Below are 21,928 nucleotides of genomic sequence, written 5' to 3'. Positions count from 1 at the left end.
AAGGGTGCCAAAGCCTGCAGCTGAACCATTAGCCCTTCCACCTATTGAGACAGTTCCCAAATCCATTCCAGAAATGCATTCCAGAAATGCAAAATGGAGACTCATTAAGTCCACTCGAGTTAAGGGTATCAACAATTGCTCCATTCCAAAGACTGCAATACTTATGTCCATTCCTAACTGAGTAATGGGAAAAGTTTTAGGACTTTCATTTCTTCACTGCCATTTGCAATTGGAGATGCTGATGGGATATAACTTTCAATTTCCTGACTAACAGCATTGTTATTCTAAATGGATGAACTGTAAATGGCAGGCCACTTTACGCCTCTCCCTAACTGATACCAGAGCCACAGAGCACAAAATGATAAATTTTCTTCACGTTTCTTGGCAAGAAGCTATATATATATATGTAATTTTGGCCTTCATCTCAAAATTCCCTTCATTTATCAGAAATGGTGACAAAAAGGCTCTAATTAGATAATTCTAATCACAAGGAGTTGGGTGTGATGGAAGACTTCAGAATCACTATCTGTTCCTTGCAAAACAAAACAGATAGGCTATTCTCCCTGTAGGGGCAGGAGATTTATCAATAGACAAAAGGATGCAAAAAGCCAATAGATAAGGTGTAATTAAAGATCAAGCCTATAAATTTTACACTGACATAAATTTAACAAGATTTGCAGGTGGAAATTCAGGATTTAAAAACCAGAGCATCATTATGAAAATAATGTCTCTCAATTCTATATGCAATGACATTGCATAAACACAGATTTATTATTAATACTAATACCCCGTGCCTTCAAGCCTTTTCAGACAAATTATTTGAATTATTTAGTGCCAAAGTAATTTCCAAAGTGGTCTATCTTCCTCCACCATTCCTCCTTAATTAGCTACAATACATTTTCCATATATATTGGAGCATCAAAATCTCTTTTAGCAATAATAATCCACCTATCATATTTTTGGTAGTTGTTGGGAACATAATCCAGAAACGTCTGTATATTCTTGTAGGCCTTCATTTTCCCTCCCCTCAGAACGTAAGAAAATTATTTTCAATGTAATAGTCAACGTAGCTTTAACAATGCTCTCAGTCTTCACTGGCTGGAAGGCTAAAAGTTTAAAAGCAAAAATGAAAAGAACTGCAGAATACCATAGAGGGCAGAAATATAGTCAACTAACGAGATCTGATTTGAAAATGAAGCTGTATTTTTTATATTAAATTTAGCAGACATTTAGCAGCTAAAGACTAGCCTTGTATTTTCTGCTTTCTGAAATCACAGGCACTGAAAAGACAGAAAAGAAAAGGCTGGATCTTTTGGGAAATTACAAGTTTGGTACGATCACTCATTAACAAGTAAAGTTCAGAAGTAAATGCAAATGGAGGGGGGAAAGCAGGTTAGGAAAACAGGGGGGAGAGAAATTAAGGTACTTATAACCTTGAGGAAAAAACAGGCTTGAGTGTGTCAACTTTTAGCAAACTACAAAAGGTCTGAACGAACAGGTTCGGCGGGAAAGCGATTTGAAGAATGCTTTCTCATGAGCTTAATAGGATGGTCACTGGCCGGTGTGCGAGCCCGGCCGGACCACATCCACTCACCCGAGTAGGCCCAGTACGGGTCGCCTGAAGCCTTGCGCCTGCGGATCTGGGCTGAGCTGCCGTGTCTGTTCTCGTGCAGGGCCCCGACGTAGCCTTCTGTCAAGGCTGGAAGAGAGGGAGAGCACAATTAGTAGAAGTCTTCACTCCACCGGAAAGGGGAAGGGTGTCAAATACACCGCCGGTGACTTCCCAGAAGCACGCACTTCGGGGATAACGGAAGAGACCCTCCTGATTGTACAGAAAAACAGCTCTAGGATAACCTAGCGAGGCTACCAGGATGAATATTAATACTAACAGCAGCTTTACAATGAGCCTTTGGACCACCAAGCACGGTGCACTAAGCATTTGATATATACTATCTTACATAATTGCAGAACACTGCCAGGCAACAGACCCAGCGGTCACAACAGATAGATAAGCAAACCGAACCTTCGAGAAGTTAAGTAACTTTAACTTGCCCAAGGCCATAAAACTAGTAGTAGAAGACTAGGAACCTGAGGTCTTTGTTCCGACTACACGTATCAGCCTATGTACTAGCAGCAAAAGGCCTCTGAGCCTTATCTGATCCTCACAGAGCAAGGCGTCATTCCACCTCTTTTACAGATGGAGGAGTTAAGGCTCAGAGACACCAAGTAACTGGTCCTGAGTAACACAGGTAAGCAGGCAGCACATCACAGAACCGAACATAAGCATGCCTACATCAAAGCCAGTGCCTCACTTCCCACGGTGAGTACCAGTCCTCACATCCTTTGGAGCCCAAATAGTCACCTGTTACACCTGAAGATGTGAAACATTGAAACCCACAAGGCCGACGATGCTCAGAAAAGAAACTCTAATGATGTATTTTTTGAAAACTCATAGTGAATCCCATCTTCTCCGCCATTATAGAGAGCTTCCATCTGCCTGCCAAGTGTTCAAAGTCCTCCCCTCCCAGCCAATTCATGAATGTAAATTTCTTTTCTTGTGAGCCCACACCCGAATGCACTGACTTGTAAGAAGACAAATACCACAGGTGCCCAGAATCCAAAATGAAATGGAATTACATTTCAAACAATACATCCCAGCTGTCTATGTTAATATTTAAATGCACCCAAACAAAATCAAGTGTGCTTTTAAAAAGCAGGGGAAAATGGTTAGGGGAACTGTAGATTCAATTTAAGATTAAGATGGCACCAGGAAAACAGTACATTCTCCATTCTGAATTAGTCCAAGTAATGATAATGATGTCACCATGATGGCAAATTAGGAAACGTGTAAAGTACAGATAGTCCCCAACTTATGATGGACTGTCCTAGCAATTTTTCAATATTACAGTGGCACAAAGATGATATGCATTCTGGGTGCCTGAGTGGTTCAGTCGGTTAAGCGTCTGCCTTCAGCTCAGGTCATGAGCCCAGGGTCTTGGGATCGAGCCCCGTGTCGGGCTCCCTGCTCAGTGGGGAGTCTGCTTCTCCCTCTCCCCTTGCTCATACCCCCATTCATACACACTTGCTCTCTCTCTCTCTGTCAAATAAATAAAATCTTTTTAAAAAATAACACGCATTCAGCGGGAACCGAACCTTGAATCTGGATTTGGATCCTCCCCTGGGCTGGCCATATGTAGAGTAATGCTGGGCAGCAGAGGCCCCAGCTCCCAGTCAGCCCCACGGTCATAAGGATCAACAACCAACACACTTAAAGCCACCTGCACCCCAACAGCCCATCCTGTTTTTCACATTCCATACAAACTCAGTGATACAGGAGATATTCAACACTGTATTATAAACTAGGCTTTGTGTTAGATGACTTTCCCAACCGCAGGCTAATGTAAGTGTTTTGAGCATGTTAAGGCAGGTCAGGCTAAGCTATGACATTCAGTAGGTTGGGTACATTAAATACATTTTCACCGTAAGAGAGTTTCAACTTACAATGAGTTTATCTGTACGTAACCCCATCATAAGTGGAGGAAGATCTGAGTTTTATGCTTGCATGGCACTCCAAAGACTGGCTTTAAAAGAAAAAATGCTTGAACTAAGAACAAAGATATTCCATAGACATGGGCCCCTTAGAGGGAAACAGGGATCTTGTAAAATTCAAACACACATCTAAAAGTAAACCTGGCATCATTTATGTCTGCTCTTTGGTCATTTTTAAAGTATAACGAAGGTTTAGGTAACCACCATCCAGTCCATCCTACAGGTTGGCAGAAGAGCCATGCAGAGCTCCAAGAAGTTGACCATTCTAAGCTTCTAGGGATCAAAAATAAAATTCTCCATCTCCTACACTCCTAATCTATTTTTTCCCTCCATGAAAGCATGCTACATAAATAATTGTTCGGCTTATTTTATTGTCTGTGCATGTGGGAAACTTCTTTATGTATCTGTTTAATGTGCTTCTTAGAGCTAGTTCATTCTAAATCATTATTCCCAAATAATCCTTCCTCCATCAAGGTAACGAGAAAAGAAAGCACTGTCTTGAACAAGGAAATGGGACTTCCATTAGGGTACGTGGTTGAGCCTCAATTTCCTTGCCTGTTAAATGGAGCTACAAGTAGCAGCAACTTCACAGCATTGTTACAAAAACAACACAAGACACTGGGAGCACAGCAACTAACTCAGCAGTGGGCATGGAGTGTTTTAAAAATACCTAATAGAGCAGAAATTTGTTGCAGAGACTCCATTTTTGTAATCATCATACTCCACACCCCACCTACCCTCAAGTCATACAGTGCATAGCCATGTCCTGTTGGACCACCCCTGCCAGCTCCAGGGGTGGGCCTTGTTTGGCTTAAGCTAGCCAATCATTGTAAACCACGCCCCTGGTGCCAGTGACCTGGTTGGCAATGGAGACATCAGCCAGAGAGATTCTTCTTTCTTCCTGCCAGTGCTTGGACAGAATCCTGAAGCCTCAGGAGCCTGGCTGGAGTCAAGCAGAAGATTGGCAGAGGAGTTCAAAAATGAAACCACGCCACAGGAAGCAAAATCTATAGGTCAATTCTGTTGACAAAACTGAAGCCCATGACAGGTAATTCAAAAGTGATCCTGTGGGACGCTTTATATTTACACAAACCAATAACTTCCCAAAGCTCCCTTTTTGTTCCTTGTACGCAAAAGAACCCAAATGGCACTCAAGGTGACCTTGGTGACCTTCAAACGAGGGGATTCTACACCTGATCATCAATTTCTCATTAAAGGACATCGCTGGACTAGGGCTCTAACTCTCAACCTGAATGCTTTAAAAATAAAACAAAACAAAAGCAAAACACACAAACGAAAACAAAAAAGTCTATGCCCTGGACCCTACCACCAGAGATTCACATTCGATTGACCTGGGGTGGAACCACGGATATAGGATACAAGTACTTTAAAAAAAAAAAAAAAAAAAAAAAATTATTTATTTATTTTTTTAATGGGTTTGGGTGATTCTATTTTGAAGCCAAAGATAAAAAACACAAACTTCCTTGCTGAGCTCCACCCGAGGTCCCATTCAACTTTGACATTCTCAATTCACCCTCACAGCCTGGAACCTGACAGGCTAAGTTAACCCTGGGAAAAGGCTGGCCAGGCAGAGATGAACTGCCTGCTGTAGAAATCACACCAATATGGCATCAATCTCAGAATTTAGCTAAATCTGAACTGAACCAGAACGCTCACAAATAAAAGTAAAGGAGGAATGGAGTTATCCTCAAGGATATTCATTTATACCCTTTACAAAAGATGTTATCTAGAATCACAATCTCCACAACCAGTCCCCCCTTTTTTTTTCCTGAAAAGGCGGTGCTTTTCATTTTCCGGAAGCTTTGAGAACACTAGGGTAGGGAACAAAAGAGGACAAAGGCTGCCAGCACCATCTCTCACTGGAGAGGCTTTCGTGTGGGCAGCTGTGTTACCCATCCTGCTGGAAAAGCAAAGCAGCGGAGTCCAGAGCTATGTGAGGTAAGCGTGAAAACCTCCAAGTCCTTAGACTACAACTGCCATCAGTCTTTAACTAGACTTGACAGAGGCCATGGGTTTTGAGGTCCCACACTTGCCAGCTTCCCAAGACCCCTAAACCTTTTTCAGTGGAAAAAGCAAACCTACAAAGATATATCCAATTTGAGAAACAAGGGAGGCAAAAACATCAGAACTCCTCGGACACTGCAACGTAATGGGATCCATGGCCCAAAGAGCAGTTATGTTCCCAGCCGTCCATACGCAGTATACTGTGGCATTAGGGGTCTCAGCGGAGCGGCAGAACTATCTAAAGTTCACCTGGGACGAAAGCAAGAGGCATGGTTTGGGTGGACACAGACCAACGGACAAGAGGTACACAGAGAGCAGGGCCATCCCAAGGAAGGTGGGTTATCCCTGTCTTCATCACACCCCCCAAAGTACGGAGGTACGATGTGGGTTGCAAAACACAGGTGAAGAATGGACAAAAAACCCTGCTTCTGAAGGACATGCTGCATGGCCTATGAGGGGCTCTAAGCTCCCTGGAGATAAGAAGCGTCTCAACCTACCAGCCATGAGGGAGTCTGGAATATGGCAAGTATTCAATAATCCGTGAATGAATATATATACACATGAACAACATAAAGGCTGATTGAGTCCATGTTGGGGTAAGAGTATGTGCATGTAAATGTGTGTGTTTATATAAGCCACAAGCAAAACCGCGACCTTCTCCCCACTGTCTCACTTTCTAGTCACTGCCCACACAACACAACAGCAAACAACTAGAACGTGAAGCTGTTAGGAATGATCCCCAAGTACCTCATAAGCAACCGTTTAGGGAGGCAACTCAGAAATGAACAGGGAAGCAAAGGACTTTTATCACCCTGGCACCAGATTTCTTTGAGACACATAAACTATCCACTAAAGTTTGGTTTTCCCTTTTACTCCATCTAGATCAGTAATGTGTGATTTCTTTTTCCCTAAGAACATAATCCTGTATGAATGGCACTTGCATAATTTAAAATAAAACAAAAATTTTAGTCCCCTCCTCAAATGTTTTTTAATCATATAATAAGGTATTTTTTTAAAAAAAACAACTTTTAGAAATTACTTGAACCGCAGTCAAAAAAAATGTATATTGAGTATATTAAGCAACATAATATTTTATTGGCAAGGAGCAGAGATTTGCAAAATGAAACAATCTGGTTCCCAAGTAAAGATACAGACTCAGCACACCAAATTCAATCAATTTTAATACTCTTTGTACTCTTCTAAACTCTAACAGCCAACCAACAGCAGCATGGCAATGATATGGTAAGGCTATGAATCATGCTATTGATTTTCAATATCTTCTGTGCAGAAAATTAAATTATGCAAATGCATGCCTTTACGGATCCTTACCTTAATATGAAATTGCATACTTGCTTATGTCGGCAACTTAATTACACAATTAAAAATGGAGCATGCTTAAGAAAATATGTATTTTCATTCTTCGAAATAGACCGTAAGTATAAATCTGCCTGTGGTTATCGTGGGACTAACAAGAGGGAGGAATTGGTGTCCTGCAAACATATATGCTATCAAGTTCTACAGCACCGAGCCTCCTATGGTTAATGGAGCTGAAGTCATCTGTCAGCAGAAAGCTCAGGAGGGCTTTTAGCGTTGTGATAATGCCTCAAGGAATTGGGATCAGAGTGATGGAACAAGTGCAGAAGACACGAAGGACATCCAATAATGCACAATGCTATAGAATCCACCGCAAAAGAAGTAGTCTCCAGTGTGACTTTAACCAACTCACCAACACACACACACACACACACGCACACACACACAGCTAACACACCTAGGCATGAGGAATATCAAACCAGGGCAGCCTTCGAGGGTCTAAATGGTATAATAATAAAATGAGTTAAGAAAGTTAACACCCAGCTACTCCCATCATTCAGGAGAATTTGAGCCTCTCAATTTTGACCAGATGAAAGTGAAGATTTCAAAACCAATAGCATTAACTAGCCAATGACGCTTATGCCTCTCTCAGCAGGAGGAAGCTTAAGTCAGGTTGGTTGCTATGCAGAGAGCCAAATGAGTGACAGGTATTTTCATCAGGGAGATTTCATAAATTCTACCACCTCTCAGAACGTCTCCGGAGCCTACCTCATTTCCAGCCAGAAGCAAAAAAAAGATAAAAATGTTTCCAGACCCAAAGGCCCAATCCTTCGCTATAAAAATATCCTAAGAGTTACCTACCACTGAAGATATCAACGGAACTGTTCCCTATGTGCATGATTTAATTTCCTAGAGCCACCAGACATAGTTTATAACAATAAATGTTTGTATGCTGGGAATATAAAAGCAGATGTGTATCCCATCTGCCTTCCCTGTATCTTCCGGAGGATTCTGTGTAATCTTGACTCTCAGTGTTTTACAGAAATTTTGACTTGGGGGAAATAAAGAAGGAGTTTCAAGCTGTCTGAACTCTACTGTGTTAATCGGCAGGTTGAACATTTTTCTTACAAAGAGACCAGCCCCTCTAAACACGACATTAAATAACATTCTCGACATAGCATCTTTTGTTAGGCTCTACTCTTGGACAGAAGGGTCACTGACTCGACATGGGATAACACTAAACGTAGTTACGTAATGATGGAAAATATTTTTCTTCCAAAACAGCCAATGTGTGAACTGAAACTACAGAGTACAACTATTGGCTTTTTTTTTTTGGACAAAGGTGGTACATTCACATATGCATTTGTGTATCTGAAAATGAGTGCAAGTCTGAGATGCCCACCAAGAAAGGAAGACACACGGTCACTATGCATTTCAACACACCCACAGCATTCCTTCACATTACTGTTTCCACCTGACTGCATGGAACCAACAACGTCTACTTGATCCCAGCGACGTCATGATCTCCTACATCTGTTACATGGTCTCACACATCTTGTACCCAAAGCAAAACAGTACAGTGACATTTGAGGGTATTTCCACACAACTCTATGTCCAGCTCTAGGTCATTCCAAAGGACTTAGAAGCCTAGAAGAATTGGTCAGCTTCCATCCAAAATTGAAAACATCAGAACAAAGACATTCTAGTTCCCTAGTGCCAGAATGAAAATTACTTAAGATGATGGAGAGTCCTAGTTCTCTGCCAGAGTCACTGCCGAAAACAAGCCCACTAAAAATAAGTATAGGCACTCACATTTTCACATTCAGAATGCCTATTTCCAGAATGGCAGACAAGCAGTTAAGCGGGCTGTTTATATCTATTATAACTGCTCATACAACAAACAAATTAAAGATCCCTCAAGGATGGCAAAATCTCTAACAAGCATAATTTTCTCTGAATTTTAAAGAGCACTTAAGAACATTAAATCCCACACAATAGTCTAAAATGAATAAATCTTTATCTTTTTTGTGCCTACAATGGGCAAAAGTATCAAATCATAGTTAAAGTAATTAAATATTCTAATCAGCCTCTCATCTCCTTTGTGCCTGTATTCCAATTAATCGTAGTAAGAATGTACTTAGTGAGTGTCCCAAAAAGTAGAATCAAGAAGTACATTCCTTTGTAACTACTGCATTGCAAATGGTCCCTCCAGTTGTTTGTGATACTGAGCTAACCTCAAACACAATAGAGTATATTACAGTAGATTACCTATTTTATCATATTCAAATGATATTCATCATCTAAAGTGATAAAGAGACCTAATATAGAGCCATGACTTTTTTTTTAAGTAAAACAGATTGCAATTTAAGGCAAAGAGGAATCACATAGCAATGTAGTATCCTAGGGAAAAAATGAACACAAAATAGGTTGTAAAAATGAGTGTTCAAGTCAAGTAGAGAAGCAAAAGACGGAACTTCTCTTTGTGATTTTACTAGAAAATAACACTGATGACAAAAGATAGAATCTATTTTTTTAATCAGACATGACAAAAAAGAGTCAAAACATTAAAGACATCTAACTATGTCCTAGCTTAAAAACTTCAGAAATAAAAATAGATGCTTCCCAACAAGTCCAAGAAGAGGTACACTTAGAAAACGGATCTATACAGGGACTCATTAGACATTTGACATAAAAATCTGAAATATACTACGGTTCACTCTTCCTCAGAGTCACCCTTTTAAAACAGAATTGGGCTCCTGGCTTCAAATATTCTGTAACATCAGAATAAAGTAAATCAACCAACTCTTCCAATTCCACTTTAACACTGATTCTCCAAGAATCAAGTCTCTTGATTTTATAAGATTATCGAGAAATGAGGCTTAGTCATAGGTAGGGTTGTGGTGATGTCAAGTGACACAAATCTGTACTGCCAATTTTGCAACAGTGCCAGGACTTTGAATCCTTAATGATCAACAAAACTGGCAAAAACAAATCAAAGATTTCACCCTGGTGGCCACGATGTTGAATATAGCCATCGATCAATCCCTCCAGACATTTTGTTTCACCTGCGGTATAGTATAATATGGTATGGTGGGGGGGGGGTGTTTAATTGGTTGCCAGCATGGGAAAATCTGGAGAGAACCCCAAAATCTGTATTTTTTTAATGGGATCTGGACTTTAATTGCAACAATCTGCTATGTGAATAGCAAGTACCTCTTTCAAGAAGAATCATAACCCCACCCAGTCCTACCTTATCATTTATATTTCCTATCTAGTCCCTATGCCATCTGAGCTTACCACCCATGGCCCCACCCAATGAGAAATTATTCACTAACTCACTAATTGCTTATAAGGCCAACATTATAAAAGTAACATCAATAAAATGGCTTGTGTAATTCTTCCAATCATCTTGCAGCTTAGGAACAATGACTCAGAAACGGTATATAACTTGTCCAAGAACACAAAGCCCTGAACCAGATATCACTCTCAAACCTACACAATTAACACTGTACTACAACTATATTCACAAACTTGAATTTTAGGACTCATAAAAATATCTGTGAGCTAACAGATACTACACCTGCTTAAAAGTGGGAAAAAAACGGAAAAAAACTTCTACATGTGCCTCGGAAAACCAAAACATAGTAATTTTTTTTAAAGGCAAGTTTATGGTTTTTAAAGATTTTGTTTATTTATTTGTCAGAGAGAGAGAGGGAGAGAGAGAACAGCAGGGGCAGCGGCAGGCAGAGGGAGAAGCAGGCTCCCCGCTCAGCAAGGAGCCCTGATGCGGGACTTGGTCATGACTTGAGCCAAAGGCTTAACCAACTGAGCCACCCAGGCGTCCCTAAAAACATAGTGATTTTTGTTATTTTTTTAACATAAGCTCTACGCCTACTGTGGGGCCTGAACTCGTAACCCCGAGATCAGGAGTTACATGCTCTTCTGCTTGAGCCAGCCAGGCAACTCTAAAAACATAATAAATTCAAAAGAAAGAAGTTGTCTAGGCTACTCTTCCCACCACTACTGGCAACTGTCTAAGATAAAATCATGTTCCGATAATACAAACAGAAAAATATAGTGATTTTTCTAACATGATGTGGAGAATATCCGATTACAATTATATAAACATTGGTCATTGTCTATAAAAAAGAAAGTCTCTTCTAGCAAGCAGAAATAAATATTAAGTTACAACTTGAGTTAGGGAAACAAAGTGATACAGATTACTAAATTCTCTTCATTCATATTTTCTTTTGTTTAAAATCTGTCATTGTGACTACCTAATAAATGTTTATCCTTGAGAAATAAAGGATAAGCTTCATAACTTGGGTCTTTGATATACTTGAGTCATTTATACACACATAGTCCCTATGAAATATCGAATGAGAAATTTTGAAGGAAATGGGTATTTTTTTTTTACAGAACAAAAAGGACAAAGAAAGCTGTCTTAAATATTACTAAGCGCCTATTTCCAAACCATGGCACATCTACCAACCCTAGCAAAATGTGCACAGTGACAAAAATACCACGATAATACACAACCATGGGAGATTATAGAAAACACATTATAGGCACAAGCCCTAAGTGCTGGGCTTGCGGATCAAATACAGAGGGTACTCCAGCCACGACACTCCTTTGCTCAAGACACCAGTCATGGTGGAGACAGATCTGACTAGCTCAGTAAACCCAGAAATCTGTGACTTCTAGGGCCATGTTAAAGATACCACTTAAATCCTAGCCAGCCTGGATCATCAGTGGCCAATAGCTATCTGTTGCCCAGAGCTTTGTGCTTCTGGTCAGCAAAGTACCTAGTCTATCTTCACACTTACTCTGTTTAAATTGTTCTTCACTCCTCTGGCTAAAAAGAGAATTTCTCAGGAGTTTGGTAAGATGTAGGCAAATATTCATGTTCTTTCCATGGCAGGTTGCTACATCAAGACATTCAACGGTATATACCCTACATTGCTCCTGCCCTCTTTAAGTTTCCAGTTCACAGGGTGGGGGTGGGGATCAAAAAATACATACATTCTAATTGATATGTATGGTGAAACAAATATGAGAGTTACATGAAACACACACGGAACAAATCATAGAGAGTACATGTAGAGAAGGAATGTACTTAGAGAGAGTAGTCAAGGAAGGAGATTTAGCTGAAGGCATTGGCAAGATAGGAGGAAAGAGTCCAAGGTAGGGGAACAGCAAGTATGAGGATGTTGAGGCAGAAAACAGTATGGGATAAGAGGCCAACCTGGCCGAAGCTTGATGAGGTGGCTGGGGGAGAGAAAAGAGGTTGAGGATAAAGAAGGGCAGGATCCTGCAAGACCATAATGGACTTTGAAATGAACTTGGGAAGGCACCCAAGGACTCCAAGGGGTCAGCCAATTAGGTCTGATAGTGCTTTGAAAGAAAGCAAGTTTTATTGAAATGTAAATAGTTTTTAGTATATTTACAGAGTTGTGAAATCATTACCATAATCTAATTTTAGGACATTTTTATCAATGTATGCTTTGAAAAGGTGACTGCGATGTGCAGGGAACAGATTGGAGGGAGGCAGGCAAGAGCAAAACACAGTGCCTCATCACCCGGACCCCCAGGGTGAGCAAGACAAATCATTCATTAATTGTGTACTTGCACCTGCGGGCAGAGAGGCTGTACTCCTGGAGGTAACATTTTGGAGAGCAAACCATGGCCTAATATTTATAGCAATCTGGCCAAAAGCCTACTCAACTCGCTTTTAGTTTTATTTTGCTAATACTTTCTATAGTTTCTCCTTCGCCTTTTTCATCTAAATTAGGATCTGCACTAATGTGATCAAGCAATTAATTGCTTATACAGTACATGTCAATAAAAACAGGTAACAGTTAATGAGAAGCAAGCCAGATACAAATATTTACAAACAAAATGAGGAAAAGAAAGCAAGATACTCATTATCACTATATTTTCTTTTGGAGCTATATACTGCATAAAATTATACCCTCAATATCACAAAAGAAAAATAACTACCTCCCTATGTGATACCCTGGAGAAGTACACAGTATATTACCATAGATTTCAGAAGAAACTTAGGTGGGTATTTTTTTTTTTTTTAAAGATTTTATTTATTTATTTGACAGAGAGAGAGACAGCCAGCGAGAGAGGGAACACAAGTAGGGGGAGTGGGAGAGGAAGAAGCAGGCTCATAGCAGAGGAGCCTGATGTGGGGCTCGAACCCACAACGCCGGGATCACGCCCTGAGCCGAAGGCAGACGCTTAACCGCTGTGCCACGCAGGCGCCCCAGGTGGGTTATTTTTTTTAAGGACAATTTTATTGTTGCTTAAACATGGACACATGCACGGCTTTAAACCCCATCTGACTTCTCTCTATATCCCCAAACAATTCTTAAAAGAAACCTCTCTCTCCCACCAGTTAGGTGTGAGTGATGGAAAAGTGACCCAAGTAAAGGATAATTAGTAAGTTGAATCTACGGTAATTCATCTCTGCACAATGACAAAGATTTTTGTCTTAGCAACTCTTCAGGATTGTCTATAATCACGAAAACGTATTCAGGGAAAAATACGCTTTGTGGCAGGTCAGGACATAGATTACCACATATATACCCCTCTCTCTGTTGTTCGAGTCCATAAGACCACTTCTCCCTTCTAAAACACTGAGAAACAGGCCTCCCCTCAGCTTTATTTGATTTAATCAATTAGACTGGATCCTGAAATTTAAAAGTAAAAAAATATGGGACATCTGGGTGGCTCAGATGGATAAGCGGCTAACTGTTGATTTCAGCTCAGGTCATCATCTCAGGGTCCTGGGACTGAGCCCTGCATCTGGCTCCGTGCTCAGTGGGGAGTCTGCTTCAAGATTCTCTCTCTCTCTCTCTCTCTCTCTCTCTCTCTCTCTCTCTCTCCCCCCCTCCCTCTGCCCCTCTCTGCCCCGTTCATTCTCTCTCTCTCAAATAAATAAATAAATCTTTTTTTAAAAAGGTAAAAAAAATAATCCAAGGAATTTATTGTTGCTGGTCAGAATATCCCAGGGCTACAAGTTCATTTTGTTATCTCTATTTTTATTAGGTGTTAGTTTTGCTTCCTTTCCAGCAAGAATGAGGTTTGCTTTGTTCTCTTCAATTGCACAAAGAAATCATCAGGAGAAATATCGTGCATTCTGCTTGCTTGAAGAGGAGTTATTAACTTGAAATAACACAATGCAAGTCTCAACAAAAATAATTTGAAAGGGCTATTACAATCTTAAATAAAATGATTTAATTAAAAATTCCAACCACATAAAAATTGTCACCAGATCACATCAAGACAGCTAAAGCATTTCTAAGTCTGCTTTAACTAGCTTTAAAAGCAGTTGCTTAAATTAATTATATGGGGGGAAATTTTTTTCCCTTTTTTGGAAAAGGAGCTATTTAACCAAAAGTCCTTTTCTGGTGAACAAATGGCAGCTATTAAATAAGTACAGTTTGTTTCTTTTTTCTTTTTGGTTATGTTTTTTCCAAAGCTTTCTATGACTGAACAATTATACCACAAGAGCCATCTGAAAAGTCAAATGGAGAAACAGTTTTATGAATTCACAAAGCTAAACTCTAAAATTGAAAGTTTCAATTCAATATCGCTTTTTTTCCCCTCTCGGTATCTATTTGTATACAAGGAGCTGAATGAAATCAATTGCAAGGAGACTTTTCAACTCTGAATTTAAATCCTTTTATGATTCTGCAATACAGTCAATCAAACTAGAGCTGGGAAGGAGAAGAGAAGGGCAGTTTCCCATTTTAATAAAAAAATAAATAAATATAATGATGTCAAAAGGAAATTTTGTATCTTTGGAGACTTTCCTGTTAGGCAAAACTGAATGAAACAAACCGTTCCTCTGATTTTCAGAAAACAGACAAGGAGGATGGAGCATAAGCAACAGTAAACTCTGGAACAAACCGGTATGACACATGTACCCAAACTACAGGACTGCAGATTACAGAAATCCTGAGTGAACTCTGGATAACAAACACTCCTTTCAATATTACTTACAAAGGTTTATTAAACACATTTGCTCTTAAATATTGCTTCTGTATAACCAGTGAGTGAGTACTGAGAGACAAGGATGGTGTTAGAAGCTGCTGGAAACCCCGGCTTCTCCTTTTGTGCCAAGTCCACATTCAGGTTAATCCATTCTTTGTTACTTAACACTATGGAACCAGAAAAGTTGCAGATTTCAGGTGTTTCAGAAATCATACATGATATTGGAGGCTTATTCAGGGATCAATGTTTCTGAAACAGAGACGGTACTCCGTGAAATGCATTCAGGACTTTTCCCTTCCCTCTGTGAGGTGTGGGGTGGAAGGTCCTTGAAGAGAGATGCTCTGACCAGAGTTCTTATTAAAATATTTTCCCACAAAGTAAAGAGATGCTCAATCCCAGGACAGAACAGTGGACGGAATGGGGAAATGAGGCTAAAGATATCGTGGCAAAAACAAAAATCTTTAACATATGTTTCAGGAAGAAGGAAGGATTTCTTTTTTAAACCTTATCTCGATGTCAGAGAAACCCATTCATTCCTAAAATTTCCCCTGTATTGCTTTAGCTTCTAAAATTAAGATAATGAGTGGAGATGCTGCAGATAGCTATTACTTCTGTAGCACCTACTATATGCTGTAAGGCACTGTGCCAAGCTCTTCGGCGGGATTATCTCATTTAATCCCCAGAACGTGGAGGGGTCAATCCTCCCAGCATCCCCCTTCCCAGAGGCACAGAAAGGCAAGGTACATCACCCATGTCACATTACGTGGTCCATGCAAAAGGAATTCAAACCCAGATACTCTGAAAGCACAGAGGACAGGAAAACTGAGACTCCCCTATAAAGTCTGTGGGGCTGCAACACGGAAAGGGATCCTGCATATTTAGGTTCTTTTTAAGATTTTATTTATTTATTTACTTACTTACTTATTTTACAGAGAGGGAGGGGGGAAGGGAGGGAGGGAGGGAGGGAGCACGCGCAAGCACGCTCAGGTGCAGGGGAGGGGCAGAGGGAGAGGCTATCTCTCAAGCAGATTCAGCCCTAAGTGCGCAGCCGGACAAGGGGTTCAAGTTCACAACCCTGAGATCAAGACCTGAGCCGAAATCAAGGAAATCAAGAGTGTGACACTGAACCGACTGAGCCACTCAGGCGCCCCACATTTAGGTTCTTTTAAGAAACAGTACAAAGACCCAAACATAAAACACTTAACACAGAACCTTTTGCACTGATACAAAGTGACCTCTGAAACCATACTCTCCCGGACAAATCTAAAATCTCATTTTACATCCTCTGTCTCCAGGACCCCTCTTTGTTAGTTAGATGCCCCAACCCTGCGTCCCAGAAGAAACAATGTGGTTTGGTTTGGTTTTGGGGTTTTTTGATTGTCCTTTTAAGAGATTTCACACTGAAAGAATACCCACTATAAAAACTTTCTAGTTGCAACTAAAAATACTATAATAAAAGTGATAATTCCTCAAAATTATTATGAGGCTTGCAAAGAGAATTCTAACACTACAGCCTACACAGGAAGACATTACGCTAACACCAACTAACGGCTGAGAAAACAATTCACTTTCTCTACAACAGAAAAAAAAAAGAATGTTCTATGCAGGCATATGTTCACATTTTAACGGAGATGGTGGGGATTAGAAGTGTTTCCAATACAGTAGCCACCAGCCACACAGAGCTACCCTGAACTGTGCCGTGAAGATAAAATACACTAGAATTTCAACACGGTATAAGAAGAAATGATTGCAAAATATCCCGTCATTCTTTTTCATTTTAATTCATGTTCAAATGATATTTTGGATATATTAGATAAAATAAATCTGCTCCATCTAAAAAGTCCAGAAAGTGTTGTCTTAAAGATTTCAATAGTATGGTGACAGCCAGCTTTAAGTCCCTTTTGCTCCTATGCCAAGGACAAAATGTGACCTGGAATACTTAAATGAAACGCTCCTTCTTCCTTCTATCTACCACCTTCCCCCCAAACTATAAAAATTCAACTTCGTTTTCCTTCTTCTATTGAAGCGACTATTAATTCAGTTGGGGGTGGAGTGGGGGGGGGACTTTCATAGAGACATATGGTCCAATGGTCTCTTCATTGCTTTGGTAATGGAAATATAAGGTCATAAATGCATCAGGAGGTCTAATGGCTTGGCATTGAGCACTGCAGGAACATCACAGTATTTGGCATGCAGGCCATTCTATGTCACAGAAGGAACTAAGTTTTGAGGACATACAGATCTACAAAGAGAACGATTTCATTTTAAACACCGCTCTTGCTGGAAAACATAACCAAATGAATCACCACGTTCAACCTGGAAATACAGTTTCCGTTCTTACAATGACCATGAACATTTTCCAGGTAACATGATTTTAGGGCCTTCCCAATATCTCATACCCAAAAGCAAACTTTCCAAGACCCTGAGGCATTCCCGGGAGTGCCCAATTCACCACATAACAGCTGATCTTGGGGTCAGCTAACCCTGTGCCCACCCTTTTAAAAGAGAACAGGATGTCCCTTTGGGCCGTCTGCCCTTAATGCCTAAATCACTGGTTTAAATGTCGGTGCGAGAATATACCCCGAAGGACCTGATCCTCTCAGTCTCCAGTAAGCCTCCAGAAAAAAACTTTTAAACAAATTCCTTTTGGGATCAGATGGAGGTGGTCAACAAACCGCATTCTGAGCAACACTAATCTGCTCAGCTCTTCCACACTATAAATCCACTGCTAATGCAGAACAAGGAAAAGGAAACTCTTTTACAAAATAACTAGAAAAATATTTTTTAATGAAGCCTTCGAAAGAGACCTGTCTGCAGAAAGCCTGGCGTTTTGCATTTCTTTCTGCTCTCGGTTTTGAAGGTCATGAGACTCACAACAGATGTGGCCTGGTTTGAACCATAAAGGTCTGCACGGCGCATCACAGTTAGTATAAAAGCACAACAGCTGAGCCACTGCGGCTTCAACAGTTGGTGGGCTCCAGCAGGGCAAGCCCCCAGCTCTGCCAAAACAGAAGGCATCCCTTGCAGGCAAGCTGCCCAAAAGGAGAACCAGAAACTTATCTGCCCCGTGGTGACGGAAAACCCATTTCATCAAAGAAATTACTGCAGACCTAAGGACGACCCATCTAAACATACCCAAACAGCACAATAAGATACACCACACCATCATTTTCCTGAAGCAAATGAAATAATGAACCGTTACTTTGTTGGCAAAAACCTTGGAAGCCCTGAAGCAGATCAATATCATATTATCACATATCTAGGCATTTCCACAATGAAGTCTGTTTTTAATAGCAGTTATCGCTTCTCCTGATTAGAAAAGCAATAAATATCCGTTGTATAAGCACATTAGGCAAAGTACATTAATGAGCAGAGTACATTAAAAAGACAAGACAGCACATAAAATGCATAAACAAGAAAATAAAAAAGACCATAACCACTGTTAAAATTTTGGTGTATTTCCCTCCTCTGTTTCAATAATCAATAGGATTATTTTTTTTAAATGCACAGTAATCTTTCAAAAAAGAGTGTTTAAACAAACAAAAAAAAGAGTCCATGTTAAGGAGAGCATAGATGGACCTAGAGAGTATAATGCTGAGTGAAATAAATCAGACAAAGATAAATACCATACGATTTCCCCTATATGTGGAATGTAAAAAACAAAATGAACACACACAAAAAATAAAGACTCTTAATACAGAGAACAAACTGGTGGTCGTCAGAGGGGAGGTACGTGGGGGGACAGATGAAATAGATGAAGGGGATTAAGAAGTACAAACTTCCAGTTATAAAATAAATAAGTCATGCAGATAAAAAATACAGTCAATAATACTGTAATAACGTTATATGGTGACCACACTTACGATGAGCATCGAGTACTGTACGGAATTGTCGAATCAACATGTCGTACACCTGAAGCTAATAACACTGTATGTCCATTATACTTTAATGAAGAAAAGAAAAAAATAGTGTTAAACCTTATATCTCCCAAAGTGGAAGAATATGTACACGTAAAGTCCATTTCCATAAAAATTAAAAGTACCACCACAAACGGGTTCTGCCCCTTTGCCCTAATCAACTATCTTGTCTATAAAAGCAGGAGACTGGGGAAATGACTAACCACTTCGGTCACTTCAAGCTCTGACATGGTCCAACGTGAACAACTTGACCTTTCTTATTGAACAATCTACATCGACCAAGAGTGAACACGGCAAACTGGTGCCCCACTATACGGAGCCCATACACGTGATACGTTATGCCAATCGGTTGCCAACATTTACAAAGGAAATACATAGGACAATCCAAACTTTAGTCTTCTCTTACAATAATTTTAATATAAAGCTGTACTGAACCATATAGCAATAACTGGCTCGAGACGTAGGGCTGCAGTCACCTTCACTTAGTGTGAACTCTGCCACCATACCTGCCAATCGCAAATCTTTCCCCAGCTGGGATGCCGGGTATTACTTGCCAGTTGTCCCTGCTCCTATGCTTGATTTGTAAAACCCTTCAGTTATTTACAGTATGCCTCTCCCATCCTTTTAAGCAAGGTGCTTTGCAATCCTTTAGAGAACCTTTAGTATGTAAAGTAACAAGATACAAGTACTATGTTTGTAGGCATCATTTTTACCTTTAAGCCTATCATCTCTGCCGCATTGCTACAAGATAAGCACCATCTTCCACCCTACTTTAGAGGACCAAAAGACAGGCTTAGAGGTTGAGGGATATGCTCAAGGTCACATAGGTAAGACAAGGCAGAGCTGCGTCCAAGCCTAGGGCAGCAAAGTAATTTAAATTGTTCTGGAATCTGCCCATTCTTTTGCCAGCACACTCAGTAAATAGGAGAAGCATAAATGCATTCTACCAGGATGAAAGAAGTGAGGCTGGAGGTGAGAATGGAAGTGCAAAATGCCAACAGAAGAGGAGGAAAACAATGAAAAATATCACAGAGTTCAAGGGTAAGCTTGGGAAGTGCTTTACCAGGCAGACCAGCCATCAACACTAGCCAAAAGCACAACCGGAAAGTAGGTAAAACCCAAGCCCTGTCGGTTTTTCTAAAGCTTCACAAAATGCTGATGTGAAAAATTACCCAAAACATAGAATAAAGAGAATAAAGAGAATACAGAAGTCCCTTTCGATGTCACATTGCAGTTCAATTTAACAAACTCACCCAAAATAATTAAAGTAACTAGGGGAATGTACCCTTGTTGAACTTGCTGTTCACTATCAGTCAAGGCCGGACTTGGTGAAGTTACACATTAACCTGGAGATTTCTATGCAGTTCCAAAAAAAAAAAAAAAAAAAAAAAAAAGCAAAAGAATTGCTTTATGGTTTTGTGACTCTGTGAGAGATTAACCATTGTTGGAGCTAACCTAGCAACCATCGTCTGACATTCTTCATTAACTAAAAATACCCACGTCCTCCAACTGCTCTTGCAACCAGCATTACCATGTTATTGTTTGTCTCATTAATGATTTGAATTTGATATGTATTAACTCCGTTTGCGTAAGAGTCAAGTTTTTAACTGCTGAAAGTTAAGATTTGACACTGCAATAATGTAAACCACTCTTCTGAACAACCTGGGTGCCACACCTATCCCCCTCGTCTTTACCATTTCCAAACTAATACACTCAGAAACACGCCACGGAACGTCAAATTAAATTCTATAGCTTAACATAGCGCAAACTCAGGGGAACAGACAATCTAATAGAGAAGATTTCTGGAGATGCAAACATACAATAATAATGACCTAGATGTTGAAACTTTAGGCATCAGAACAGGTGATTCAGAGGCACTGAAAAAGATGTAATTCAGCCACCAGTCTTTAATGGATTAAAAAATGGTCTTGTAGACATCATCAATATCCTAAGTAGGAAAATGTCTACTCACAAATACGTTTAGCAATATGTTGGTGTTCTCCATTTAATGGTAGTATATTTCCATTATAAAAACTGAGCTTTTAATAATACATCCCCCAAAAGTTATTCATCCATTTTTCTAGATACTAACAACCAAATCCTTTATATTTCAACCATTAATCCACGCATTATCTCTACCCATGGTGAAAAAAATCCCACCAAATCAGAAATGCTGCTCTCCTCAGATTTATGTTACAAGGTCATAGAGTATACTGAATCACTGGAAATACTTAAACTGGAGAGGTTCCGTTAAGTATGTGGGGAAGGCTTATCCTCTCCCACCTACCCCAGCCAGAGTCATCAACTTCTGGCTCTTCTCCAGAAAAATTCAACAGTACCTTATTTGGTACCAGTAAGCAGAAACCCACCATTGTTGCCACCACGTGCCTATCCTAAACCCAAGGTAGATATCACTCAAATTTCACAAGACTATCCTGTTGAGCTAGACCTCATCTTCTCAGTCCTGCTTAAAGTTGGATTCCAGAAAAAGAATTAAGTAAAACAGTATTATAATAGACATCACCAATCCATTGGAATTGACCCTAAGAATAAAATATGCCATGTGAAAGTGCAGACTTTTTTTTTTTACGTTTGCTTATTTTTTTTAGTAATCTCTCACCCAACATAGGGCTTAACTCACAACCCTGAGCTCAAGAGTCACATACACTTCTGACTCAGCCAGCCAGGCACCCCGAAAGTGCGAACTTCTTGAGGGGCATTGAAGTCATTTACATTGAACACAGTGATCTATCCAAGCAACAGCACAGCAGCAGATGGGCAGAGCACCAAGTCTTTAAAAGAGAATACCATCAAAAGAGAAGAACAGAAAGTGCGGAATTACTCTACCCCATCTTAAAACTGGTTATACAGCTACGTCATCAAGACTGTGTGGACTTAGCAGACACACGGACACACAGAACATATAGAGTCGAGAAAAAGACCTGCACAGCACAGACAACTGATTTTTGACAAAAGTGCAAAAAGCAATTCAACTGGAAAAAGGAGAGCTTTTTTTAAATCAAATGGTGCTCTATAGAGCAATTGAATATCCTTAGGCAAAATAAAAAGAATCTTGACCTAAACCTGATAACTTATTACAAATATTAACTCAAAATGGA

At 40.0% G+C, this 21,928-nt stretch overlaps 1 protein-coding gene across 3 annotated transcripts in view; it reads right to left on the bottom strand.

Moving 5' to 3' along the window:
• The window catches only part of PTPRG (protein tyrosine phosphatase receptor type G), a 691,435-nt gene that overhangs the window by 517,967 nt on the left and 151,540 nt on the right, over positions 1-21,928 (bottom strand). For all 3 annotated transcript variants that reach the window (XM_019795516.2, XM_019795515.2, XM_019795517.2), the window contains exon 2: positions 1,595-1,699. In XM_019795516.2, the coding sequence (XP_019651075.1) occupies positions 1,595-1,699 (105 nt within the window). The remainder of the gene's footprint in view (positions 1-1,594; positions 1,700-21,928) is intronic.

The sequence above is a fragment of the Ailuropoda melanoleuca genome, chromosome 4 (genome assembly GCF_002007445.2).
Source record: "Ailuropoda melanoleuca isolate Jingjing chromosome 4, ASM200744v2, whole genome shotgun sequence".
Lineage (NCBI taxonomy): Eukaryota > Metazoa > Chordata > Mammalia > Carnivora > Ursidae > Ailuropoda > Ailuropoda melanoleuca.
The sequence above is the reverse complement of the archived record's forward strand: the minus strand, read 5'-3'. Positions and strand labels throughout refer to the sequence as shown.